Raw genomic sequence first — 13527 nt, forward strand, 5'->3', positions numbered from 1 at the left:
TTACGAGTCAAAGTTCTACTCATTGTACATTAAAAAAAGAAACCGCACGTTTTAAGCATTCCATTAGTACTCATAATAATACTCGAATTGTTTGTTTCTCTTCCTAGTAATAAAAATAAACTCGAATTGTTTGTTTCTCTTCCTAGTAATAAAAATAAATGTTCTTGCAAACACGATGATTACAACAAATTGCTTACAAATAACAAGGAAACTTCTACTGCATACCACCAACTCCAAATAAATCTCTCAAGTTACTGTTACAGTCTATCAGGCAGCAAGAGGACAGCCCTTGCTCTTGTAAATTGGGGGCTTTCTACAGTCCCGGGTTTCTCTTTCCAGAGACTGCAATGGCGGATTACGATACCTATGATGATCGAGACCGGGCCTATAGCAGCTTCGGTGGCAGCCGTGGGTAAGGAAGAAGTTGGATACGCATGGCTGGATTAAGGAGTGCTGGAAGAATGAGGGGACGTACAGGGGCAACAAATAAGAGTAGTAGCAGGTCACCTCATTATCATGGTAGTTCTAGGGGAACTGGCCACTTTGTGACAGATGAGGTTCATGGTGTGGGGGGCGGCCAGTTTGCCAAATGCATGCACTACCTGTCGTTTAAGGGTGTATTGCATTGGTTGATTTCTCATCAAGGGACGAGCTTTTCTCTCACCTGTACTGCCGTTCCATGTCCAATAAAAGTTGCTTCAGAGCTGATTGTGCAGCATTTTTGTTTACTGCGTAGAATTTATAATCTGTTAGGGAAAGGGGTAGCATCTGGAATGTGCAGCTTTGAGGAATGCATCATCCTTGGGATAGGAAGCAATTTTGTCGTGCCTTTTTGTCCTTAACGGTGAAATGATGTGGTATGGGTGAACTTGGTAGTAGCCATTTAGTGGGGGATGGGACTCTGCTTTAAATGACATCCAAATTTCCCGCTACTTTTGAAGCTTTACATTACTGTAGCCTGTAATTCAGTTTATTGCTAAGTAAAAATAAGAGGATTGGGGCTTTTTGCGTATAATACCGATGGGTGTGCAGAAGTACACCGATTTTCATGGCAGTGCTTTTTCTTAACAGTATGGGAAACAGCTGGACGTCATTATGAATCACTGTGTTGTGATATGTCCACGAGTTACTGAATTGCATTGATAAGATGAACGCACACTTCATTCATTGGTTAATGAGCTGTGACTTGGTCTGTGCATTATGGGTAGTTCGAGTTGAAACAACTTTCTTTTGTGTTTCGAGTATTTCTTTGTTTGTAAGGAGTATTACTGGTGTTAACCTAGCGAACTTTCACTTTGAAAATAACTTGCATTTAAATCTTGATTTACTTTAAACATTTTGTACTTGTTCAAATATACATGGTGTGTTACCTGCTGGTCTTGTTTGCAGGTGCTGCACTGCTTAGATGGGCTCCTTAGTTTTATTTACCTTATTTATTTACTGAGTGCCCCAAGTGGGTTTAACCAATTTACAGTGAAAATTTGGGGAGAAAAGCTTGTTACACAAGTTGGCAATAAGAAACTTTAGACATGTTGAAGTATCGATTACTTTGGAATAACTTTATAATTCAGCTGTTCACAGTTTTACTTTCCCCAGTCTAGTTTGTAGGTATGAGGGGGTGCTGAAAAGTTCTAAGCCTGACCAAGAACAGAATGGCAGGGAGCCATGAAACTTGCAAGTTATTCAACATATTCTTCCCGAAGTTCGAAACACTTGGCACATCGTGTCTGAAGTTTCTATAACTCTGCCAAAAAGTCTGAATTCTGGTCACTTAAGTACTGTGCCACTGCTGCAATTACCTCTGAATCACTCGAAAATTGCTGCCCTTTCAAACTCTCTTTCAAGTTTGTGAACGGGAAGTAGTCAGGTGGAGTAAGATCTGGTGAATAGGGTGGATGGTCTATGCACTTAAACCCCAGTTTCGTCAAAACATTCATGTCTTGCCAGCCTTGTGAACAGGTGCATTGTGTTGCAAAAAGAAACTTCTTTCTGCAGCTTCACACTTTTTTTTTTTTTTTTCTTTCTTTCAATGCCTCCTTTAATCGGCATAGCAAGTTGCAGTAGTATTCTGCATTAACTGTTTGGCCCCTTGGAAGATGGTCAGTCATTACAACATGTTCCTGATCCCAAAACACTGTGGCCGTGACCTTTTCTGTTGACTTTTGGGTCTTTAACTTCTTTGGCCTTGGTGATCCTGAGTGCCACCATTGCATGGATTGCTGTTTTGTCTCTGAATCATACTGGTGTAACCATGTTTCATCAGCAATGACTAGTTGTTCCAGAATTGGCACCAGCTCGATGAAATGCAGCAAAATCGGCTTGAAGTGTCCACTCAACATCTTTTCTTGTCAGCATTCAAATGTTTGGGCACCCACTTGGTTGGCAACTTCTGCATACCCCACTGCTCGTGGATTATAAACCCACCAGGTTACCTGGATATCTGTAGTGGTTCAGCAGTTGTTTTAGCTGATATTCGCTGATCTGCCAAAATCAGGTCATGAGCATGGTGAACAATTTCAGGAGCTTGACGTTGTTTGAGGCCTCCCACGACTTGCAACATCTTCAGTCTCAGAATCTCTATGCTGAAAGTTTGCACATGACTTCCCAGTGGAGTAAGAAGGTACTTGTCACTTAATGTTTGCATCATGCATTCTTGGATTTCCTTTAGAGTTTTCTTCTGCAGGAATAGGAACTTCATGATAGTTTGGAGTTCCACACTTGAATATCAAAACATAGTGGTAAGATTCTGCAGACTGGCACTTTACAAGATGAAGTAACCCTGTTTTCAGCTACAGAGGCAAAATAATGCTGTGAATTTAGAAAGTTGGTCAGGCGTAGAACTTTTCAGCGCCCCTCCAGAGTGGTCTTGTGCTAAGGTGGCACACATTTTGCAGCTTTACAGAAAGAACCTCTTAGAAAGCAAGCACTGTCAAATTAATCTCTCTACTACTTTTGTGTCCTTAAGAGCCAGAGCTAAACATTTTTGTTAACGTAACTATTTAAAGCAACTTTCTTTTTTGTACCTTTTATGTCCATGCAGTTGGCAGTGTGATATGTTTTTCTTGCGTTCTATACCATTTTGATTTGTGGAATTTGTTTTGCAGGGCTTTCTAAGAAGTGTGGATGCTTCAAGTTAATAATCTGAGGATGTGCAGTAGTGGTCTCCATCCACCAGCACATCTGTGACTTGCCCACAGTGCATGGAACTGCTAGAAATCCACAGGGCACTAATTGTGCAGTAGTGGTCTCCATCCACCAGCACATCTGTGACTTGCCCACAGTGCATGGAACTGCTAGACATCCACAGGGCACTAATTATGACCTGTGGAGGCGAGGGAGGGAAAGACATGTTCCTGGAAAGCATGTGTAGGGCTAACAAAAGCATTGGTTGTACTGAGTTAAGAAAATCTAGAGCAACTTGGTAGCCTTTTGTATACTAATTTATGGACTCTGTCCTGAATTTGATACTCCAGACTAGGAAAATGCAAAAATGCTTTGAGATAGACTTGTAGAATAAAATTGTTTTAACCAAGATTGTAAAACAGCAGACCTTAGGCGCTGGTGGATGTAATACATTCAGATCGGCATTTGCAGTAAAACTTTTCTTTGTGGCTCCCACATTGCTTTGAGTGTAGATATTTTTTTATGATATGATCAACACTTGAATATATGGTGATTTGGTATCTGTATGGAAATTTGTCTTCTTGGATATGTTGCTGAATGGAGCAAAACTTTTAACTGTAATAATTTGTTTGCGAGTTTTGTGATTTGAGTAATATGGGGTTGAGTAAATGGTTGTGAATGACAAATGCAAGTGACCCACCTGTGGATTTAAAATTTTGAGATGACTTGAAATTGTCATGGGTTTTGCCTTATACTTGTTTAATTTATTATTTTGACCTGAAAATTCCCTCTTTGGGGAAGTCCCATGAGTACAAATAAGTAAAAATAATTTGCCACTGTTGAACATAACATCTCTAGTCTTAGAACTCTACAGCCAGGTGCCTCAATCACAGGATCATACTGCATTCCAGTTGCAGCATTACATTTCTGATACTGGGAGGAGAACAGACTCATTTAGTTTTCTGTGAATTGTAACATTTATAAGGTATTTTTATTTTAGTTAATATTAACTGTGAATGTAGAAACTGGAAAACATTTGAAATGGTTGATGGACATTATCCAAGTCTGTCAGCAAGAGAAAAATTGGTAGAATACTAAACCTGTTCTCCCAATGACCACACAGGTTCACTTTTGCTTGCTTTTCATTTGTGAAGGAGCTATGTGATCATTGGTTTGGTTTGCAGAATGCATGGGACAAAAATAAAACTGACTTTGACAATTTAAAATCTAGTCCCTAGGTGTGTATATGTGCATATGCATGTAGGATTCTTGTCTTTCTTTTATCTTTTGCTTGTCATGATAGGCTGTGGCTTACCCATGACCCTGAATGGGACAAAGTAAGTTACCAGTAAAGAAATGAAATTGTAAGTAAACATTTAGCATATTTGGAGTTATTGTAACTTGCTATACTTGGCAAAAAAATTGAGCGACTTTGTCAGTTGGATGTTGTATGGGTGCACAAGTTGCAGTTCATAATGTGTTCCCAAATGTAGATGTGAAGTAAGTAATTGAATTTGCACTGGTAGACATTTTTCTTTTATTTGATTAATTGTGGGTAAACAGATGGGTACGTTTTCTGAAATTAAGTGGAAGACAGTTTGATTTTGTATGAACTTCCACTTAATGGAAAGTGATTCAGAAATTAAGCTGTATGATTTCAGGAAGGAATGGTATTGAAGGGTTATAGTGCATTACCATCCAAATGCCTACCTATGCTTTTTGTACAAGTGTGTTTTCTTAAAAGGGTGTAGTGTACTTAATGTGTTGTGTTAGCTAAAAATAGTCTGTGAAATGTATACTGCATTTCTCTATGCCCAGCCCTGTTTACCTTCATAGGTAGGTACTAGGCTATCGGCCCAAGGGCCTAAGTAAGCCTAGCCAACAAGGTTCCCTGGCTTATGCCACCCAAGAAAGCTAATTTCATGTGCCCCTGTCGAACAGAAGTGATCCCTGGGGTGCGTTTCCTATTTCCCATCCACTCATCAAGATTTTTCTTGAAGACTGCTAATGAGGAACTTTGCTTGACATAGATGGGTAGCTTGTTCCAGAGTATAGGAAGTCTCTAGGAGAGGATGTCCTGTTTATTGTGGTGACAAGGTTTAGGTCCCTAGAGCATGTAGCTCGGAGGGATTGGTATTTCATTAGCTGTAGCATGTCCAACAGCTCTGGGTTTAACATAGCTTTATATGTTAGGCAGAGATCTCCTTGGAGTAGGCGATGTGCTACAGAGTAAAGCTGGAGTTTTTTGAGATGGTTAGTGTAGGGCATCTGTTTAAGGCCAGTAATCCTCTTTGTGAGGTACTTCTGTGGCCTTTCCAGTTACTGCATATGTCTTTGAGGTACATTCCAAAAGGGGCATTGTACTCAATAATGGTTCTAATGAGTGCTGAGTAGAGGGAAACAATGACCTCTTTTTTTTTTCCTGGATGAGAACCCTTTTGTGATGAGGTGTGCCATACACAACGATTTCCTGACTACTGTGGCGATGTGATTATCAAAGGACAGACTACTGTTCACCTGGGTCCCAAGGTCTCTTATCAGACATTCGGCGTTAAGTAGACTGCCGTTTATGTGGTAGTTCATGGGTACAGAGTTTTTACCAAAGGGGATGACAATGCACTTTTTGGCATTGAGCTTGAGGCCATGGCTCTGATACCAGGCATCTGTCTCAGTGAGGCCGTTCTGTAGGATGTCCACATCATTTGGGGACTCGACTATGGCTCCTAGTTTGCAGTCCTCTGAAAACTTTGTTAGCCAGAGGCCTTCTGTGTGAGCCTATACTTCAGAGAAGTAGATACCAAACAGGGGTGGTCCCAAGACTGAACCCTGTGGTACTCCACTTGTCACTGGTTTGAAGTCACATTTGGAGTCTGCAACTTTTACAGTGTGGATTCTGTCAGTGAGCCAGTTGGCAACCCATCTTGTGGCGTAGGGATTTATACCTAGTGTAGTGAGTTTAGCTATAATTCCAGAATGGGGGATGGTGTCGAAAGCCTTGGCAAGGTCAGGATAGGCTGTGTGAACCACCTTACCCTTGTCTACGGCTTTGACTGCCTCAAAGAAGCCGATTGGGTTCAGAAGGCATGATCTGCCTTTCACAAACCCTAACTGGGTGGGGTCCAGAGTTTGGAGGTTACCAATGTCATTATGAGTTCCATGATGATACGTTCCATGGCCTTGCAGACCAGGCTCGTCAGGCTAATAGGGTGATAATTCCCAGGATCAGTGGTGGCTCCCCCTTTGTGGAGTGGATAACTGTTGCTGTGTTCCGTTCAGTGGGCACAAAGGCTGACGTGAGACTGATTAAACATGGTGCTTAGGTGGGGAGCCAGTTCATTCTGAAGTTCGTGTAAAACGTACCCTGGGATGTTGTCCGGTCCCATGGATGCTGTGTTTTTGGTTTTAGAGAATGCAGCTTTTACCTGCACAGATGTGATTACAGGGACTTTGCATTCTTCCTGTATAGATATGGGCCATTTAAGGGGTGAGAGGGGGGTAAAGTTAGCACTGAACCTGCCTGCCAGGATGTTGGCAATATCAGTTGGTTCTGTAATTTTCGTGTTGTATTGCTGATAAGTGCCGCCTAGATCGCCAAAATAAAAAAGGGTGTGTCTTAGCCATTGTCTGCTCCAACCACCTTACACTATATCTAGCCCTATGAAATCTACACCAACTTTTCCATCTGCAGAATTACTCACAGCTAACCTCAAACTCAATGACCACACTACAAGCACTGTAGCAGCCATTTACATTCCACCAGAGGATAACATTCCTCTGTTGGAGAACATTCTCTCATATTTTTATCATTCCGTTCCCAATGAAACCATAATCCTTGGGGATGTTAACATTAACTGGGTAACTCTCTCTAATCCAAATTCTTCACTTCACATCAATTTATATGGCTTAATCTTCCAACCTACCCATACTAATAATTCACAAACACCTAGCACCCTTATAGACTGGGCACTAGTCTCAAATCCCTCCAAATACCATAACCCAGAAATTCTACCAAACACTTTCAGTGATCACTCCCCTGTAAAAGTGCTAAAATTCACTTCCCACTTCCCTAAACCACATAGATAGATTACTTGTCGTAACCTATCTAACTTCCACCCTGATACTTTCACATCTCTCCTTCCTGCAGTTAACTGGAAATTCCTCACCCAACTCCCTCTAGATGAAGCTGTCCAGGCTTTCAACTCCATCTTCTTTCTCATCTTAGTCACTAACTCCTCTCTGCAAAGTTCGCATAAAATCCAACCTATTCCCCTGGCTATCAGAAACTACTCACACCCTAATGAAATCTAGAGACAAGGCATGGAAAATATGGACACAGACTAAATGCCCTCAGGAATTACAGAAATATAAGGAACTCAGAAATCTGGCAAAAAAGAAAAAAAAAACACATTAATAAAGACAAATGTGACTTTTATTTCAACACTCCAAATGCTTTAAAGTAAAATTTTGGAATACCATAAATCAAATACTTCATCCTGGAAATCCCTCCTCTCCAAATCCTTGCCTAGACAAAACACCAGAAGAAATAGCCAGTATCTTTAATACATACATAATTGAATCCATATCAAAGCTCTTTAAACCTAAAACTAACTCCTCTACTACTAACTTGTCTAACCTCCTTGAACCTGCTCTTACTATGGTCTCTACACATACCTTCAAACTCTACTATCCAAACTGAGACCATGCTCAGTATTGGCTGATGGCATCCACTCAACTTTTCTTCACCTTGCAGCTAACTCTTTAGCTCTTTCTGTATCTGTACTAATAAATCATTCCATCTCTGAGTCTGGAAATAATTCTGTAACTACCTATCCGCAAAGGAGGTAACTCCTCAGACATAACCAATTTCAGACCGATTGATATCCTCTCCTCCCTCTCCAAAATGCTGGAAAAATGTATACATAGACAAGTCATACAATACCTAACGCAGGAAAATCTGCTTACACTCACCCAGCACGGATTCCATTCTAAACGTAGCACTACTACAGCCTTAATATCCTTCCTCCACACAGTCTCTCTGGCCAGAGATGACCACAAACTTATCTCTTGCCTTTTGCTAGACCTTTCAAAGGCTTTTGACACTGTCTGTAATCCTTTTCTCTTGGAAACATTTTCTAACCTTAACTTCTCCTCAGATACTGTTGCATGGTTCTCTAGCTACCACACTGCTAGGCAGCAGTCGGTGAGATGGCACTCTGCACTATCCCCCCTGCTCCCAGTAAAAATGGGCGTTCCCCAAGGCTCCATACTTGATCCATTATTCTTTTTATTGTCTTTACTAATCAACTCTATACCTCTTGTCTTCTGTCTTCTCTAATGCAATATGCTGATGACTCTACAATCATCACCATTGCCAACTCTCCCTCTGAACTACTTTTAAACACTCGGGCATCTTTCAATTCAGTGGAAACCTCGCTGTCCAAATAACCACCTCATTCTAAACTCTAAAAAAAAAAAAAAAAAAAAAAAAACGAAACTGTTACTCTTTCTCCCCAACTAATCCATACTATCTCTTAACAATAACCTCGTTGAGGTAGAATCCAGCACAAAACTCCTTTGTTACCATCGATGATCAGCTGAAATTTGACCTACATGTTAACAATTGTATTAGGAAGACTCACCAGGAATTAGGGCTCCTCTATAGAAACAAAAACTTCCTCACAACTGAGACCAAAGTTTTCCCTCTGTCATGCCTAACTTCTACCCATTCTCTCTTAAATATCTCCCAAATTCTCACAAGTCTGAACTCCACGCTCCAGACCAAAGTAGAGGCCACCTACAACAAGGTATCCAGATTTGCAGCTCAACAAACCTATAAATGCTGTCATTGTCTCTCCTTAAAACATCTAAACTGTCTGGAACTACCCCATCATCTTCTCCTCTCTCAGCTGCAGATCATTCACTCCATCCTATACCTACTTTCCTACTGTCCAGCATTTTCCTTCCTCTTCTCCTATTATTCTCCTTCTAGACCACTCCGAAGCTCTACACAAGACCTGCTACAAGTATCTAAACCGAAGACCAAAGCAGGGTGCAATGCCTACAGCTGTCACCCAACAATTGCTTGGAACAAACTACCTCTGGAAATCAGGACCCTTACTAATACTAAACAATTTGTCAGTTACCAAAGAAAACTGTAGAAGTCTCTGGGCTTGTCACTGTATTTACCCGCCATAAGCACAACCTGCTAATGCCTTTAGGAAATGCTCAGTATTTTATCACCTGACCTGTTTTTCAAGTATTGTAATGTGTTGACTTCTTTTTTTCTAATTTTGAGCAAGACTTCCCGATATTGTAATGAACCTCTTGTGTATTTTTTTGTTATAATAATGTTTCTGTTTACATTGTAACTGCTTTTTAAGTGAAACTTTTCTGCCCAGGCCTCTGCTGAAAAAGGGCTACTCAGCTCAGTCGGATACACCCGGTCAACAAATGTAAAATAAGTATGTTCATAATTATACATGTATGAACACACCTTTGTTCATACATGCAGGACTGTATATAAATGCAGTAAAAGCTGCATACAAGTTATATAAATGCATACATAAACAGTGTATCGTACACATAATACACAAACGACATAAAATGTATATGTATGAGCACATGTATACCAGCCGAGTGTATGTGTGTGCACATGTATACAGACTGTATAACCACTGTGTTTGCATATACAAGTACACGTGCAAGTCTGTATTTGTATGTATGTGTGTATATATATATATATATATATATATATATATATATATATATATATATATATATATATATATATATATATATATATATACACACACACACACATTGATGTGTATTCATGATACACAAACATTTGTACGTATAATAGCCACAAACACTTTCTTTGAATATGGCTACCTTTATCAGAATGATCTCTGTCTGAGGTCATTGTGACCAGTATAGTTGTCTTCAAAGCTAATATTGTTTATTATTTAGTTTAAGTACATTGCTTCTGGAAAGAGTGTTTTGATATTTGTGATACTTGTGGATGAATTGCAATAGTCCCACACAGCACACTTTGGGAGGTGGGGAAAAAGCCTTGCAGCCTTCACAGCCTGTGGTAGTTTCAGAGGTGACTACCTCTGAGGTAGAGATGCTTCTGTTTTACCTAGTGGTACCTTACCTTCTTGCCAGCCCCATATGTAGGGCATTGGTCCTGTTGGGGCCCGTACTATTGGTTAAGTGAACATTGTTCATCAGCAATATACTTAAGACCCCTTACCTTTACACTGACAACTGTTTCCACCAATACATTTTTATTTAAGATTTTGGAGGCAATTAAATGTTTATAGAAAGGACCAAAAGAATAATGTTAGTTGTTGGTGACTTGGTATTGAATGACAATTGAAAATATTAAGATTGTGCTATACACAAAAAGCATAAGTGAGTATTTAAATTAGTGATATATCTGGAGTACAGTATACAGTACAGAATTTGAGACAGTTTTTGAAATAGTTCAAGTAAATTAATCATTGTTTTCTGATACCTGCTGTACCCTAGTCAGAGTTGTTGGGGAGCCAAAAGCTTAGCCTAACCCTTAGCTAGGCATAAGTGTGGCAGTGTGTTTACCTGGGTTCAGCATAAACACCAATCCATTAATTAATTTCTGTTTTATCTTTTTCTAAATATTGTAAAATTTTTCTGCAGAGTGGGCTGATCACCCAGTCGGACTATCCCGGTAAACAAAAATGTATTTATTTATTTATGTACCAGCCGTTAAGTGTAGCTCCTGATAAGCTTTGTCTGTTTGCTACACTGGTTGCACAGTGTTTTCTTATTCTCATGTGTCAAGTTTTTTAAGTGTTTTATTTAACTTAATGTTTGTAGTTTGAGAATAGTAACATGTCTGTCTGTTTAGTGTTGATGAGTTTTAGTGGAATTGTTGGTGCTAGGAAAGGAAGACTAGAGCAGTCTTAGGTGCTGTCTTAGGGAGGGGGGGGGCAAGAGAGGAAGTTCATGTGGTTGTAGGCGAGTACTTGAGAAGCTGATCCATTATAAAGTAAGTATTGAGGCATGAGCTCTCTGAATGACCAGAGAGGTATGGGGGGTTGTAATTGCACCCAAATACCTAAATTACATTGGGCAGGGGGTACAATATATGAAAATCTGGAAGCTCATTGGAATGTTGAGTTGTAGACTAGGGTAAGGAAGGTAAATTTGTGGTATAGAATTAAGGATGTGTAATCCTTTATGATACAAGGAGATTGGGGACGATGGTGACAAAAGGTACAAGTGGTGTTGGAGAATTGAGTGTGGGAGGGCAACTGATAGGATAGGATTGTGGTGGGCTAAGTTAGTTTTAGAAATATTTTAAAATGAGGATGGATTAAAATGTGCTGTGGTGAATAAAAGAAGGAAGAGCAGAGGAAGGAGATGCGTGAATAGATAATGTCTCTAGTGTAGTTGTAAAGAGAAAGAGTGGAGTGGATTGTCAACGTGTGTAATACGTTTGTGTCATTTTGAGTTAAACTCCACCTAAGCACATCCAAAAATGTGACCAGGTATGCATCTGAATCTAGACTGCAAGATGCAAGGCCACAGGCTTAAAACCCTGTAAAGAAATCTTGATTTGGGGGAGCTCTCTATATCCCCCTTAATTGCTTTTAAAACTGGAAAAACTAGTACCAGGGTCAGGAAATGACCAGCTTTTCTCATAGTCAGTGTTGTACGTGGGTGTATATTGTGTAGTAAAATATATAGTAAACTTAATTTAAACTCCACTTATAAAAATGAGTTTTACATGAATTGACTGTAGACGTGGGATATGTATTTAGAATGGAAAAGGATGATGGAGGGATAAGATAATATAATATAGGACTATTTTAATCTACCAGAAACGGGTAAACTCAGAATTTTGAGACCTAAGAAAGCTGATAAAGGTGAAAAGGTTTCTAGAGCAGGAAGGTTTTTATTGAACAGGTCAAGGTGTCAGCTAGGAAGGGGGAGGGCACTGTGTACATCTGAATAGGGAACCAGTGATAGTAGAGGTGCGGTATTACAGATATTGTCTTTTCACAGTTTCCATGTATTACTAGGCAATTTTCTCCTCCCCTTTTCTAAAGATCTGTCTTCCATTTCTTTTACTTCTCTTACAATGTCCGAAACTTCAAATACGATTGTGTTGGACTTTGATTTCTATTTACTAGTAATTGCTTTTTTGGTAGCCAACAGAATTAATCTTAAGGCCTTACTATATATAGGCTATTCAGATCCTATGTCCCAGCTCAAAAGAACTATTTCATTGGTTACAGCCATTTGCTCGCCCAATATTTTTGACAGCATATACTGTAGGGTGTTTTTATCTGTCAGCTTTGTATACTCCCAAAATGTATGTTCCTAGTTGCTTCTTTATTCTCAATCAAACCTCCAACATTTCCCATCTGTCTGAGGAAAAACTCTTCGGAGTCTCCTTTGGGTATAAAAATACTTCCAAGCAAAGATCCTAAACCTTCTACACTTTCCTCCATAATTGTGAGCCCTACATATGTCCTCCCTCTGTTCTTTTGTGAATTACTTTTCTAGTCTCCTCCCAGTCATTTCTAACCTCATCTGATTGATTCTTATAGTTATTGTGCAATATTTTATATACCCTACTAATTAACCCATTTGAACAGAAGCTTCTGTTCTAGATTCAACTAAAAACTCTTAACAGAGTAGGTCTTTCACTTAAGATTCCTTTATCCCTTTCTCTTTGCCTATACTCTGCCTTCCATACCAGGGATTAATATCAGTCTGTAGCCTGTAATCCAAATGTCATCTTTGCCTAATCCCACTCTTGTCCGTTTTCTGTAGCAGTACTTGTTATCCCTTTTGGCGAAATCTCCTTTTTCCATTCTTGTGTTGGCTTAGTTCTATTATAATCTATATGGTGGTGGTCCTTCTTTTTAAGGATCTGCATCAAAAATCTCTTGAATTCATCCACCACCTGCTTCATAATCATCCCTTTCCATTTTGACTTATGACCTGCTTGTATTTTTCTATAGTTGTATATGAGCCTTAACTATATAGTTCTGAAATATCCCTTTAAATTTGGGTAATCCTAAACTACCTTCTTCTATTGGAAGGATCAACTTGTCCCACTTAACTCTTGCCCTGTTCCCCTCCCATATGGTAAATCCCTTCAGCTGTCTATTAATTATTGTCCAACTTTTCCTCTAGTTTGTAAAAATATGCATGACCTGTGTAAAACTAAAGGGACTAAAAACATTTTCATTGCTTGTGTCTTACTGTCCATAAATAAGAGCTTCCATTTTCTCGATTTTTGTACTATATTTTTTCTTCCCACATAGACTTAGCTGCCATAACAGAAGCTTGTTTAATCCATACTTCTAAGTACTACTTTTCTTCATGTCCCCATAAATGTGAATCCTG

General features: G+C 39.5%; 1 protein-coding gene across 3 annotated transcripts in view; it reads left to right on the top strand.

Moving 5' to 3' along the window:
* The first annotated feature begins 293 nt into the window (after positions 1-293).
* The window catches only part of EIF4H (eukaryotic translation initiation factor 4H), a 602524-nt gene continuing 589290 nt past the window's right edge, over positions 294-13527 (top strand). For all 3 annotated transcript variants that reach the window (XM_044054198.1, XM_044054199.1, XM_044054200.1), the window contains exon 1: positions 294-412. In XM_044054198.1, coding sequence (XP_043910133.1) covers positions 348-412 — 65 coding nt within the window. In that variant the 5' untranslated portion in view covers positions 294-347. The remainder of the gene's footprint in view (positions 413-13527) is intronic.

The sequence above is a fragment of the Protopterus annectens genome, chromosome 13.part0 (assembly GCF_019279795.1).
Source record: "Protopterus annectens isolate FY-2018-M chromosome 13.part0, PAN1.0, whole genome shotgun sequence".
In the NCBI taxonomy this organism is placed as follows: Eukaryota; Metazoa; Chordata; order Ceratodontiformes; family Protopteridae; genus Protopterus; species Protopterus annectens.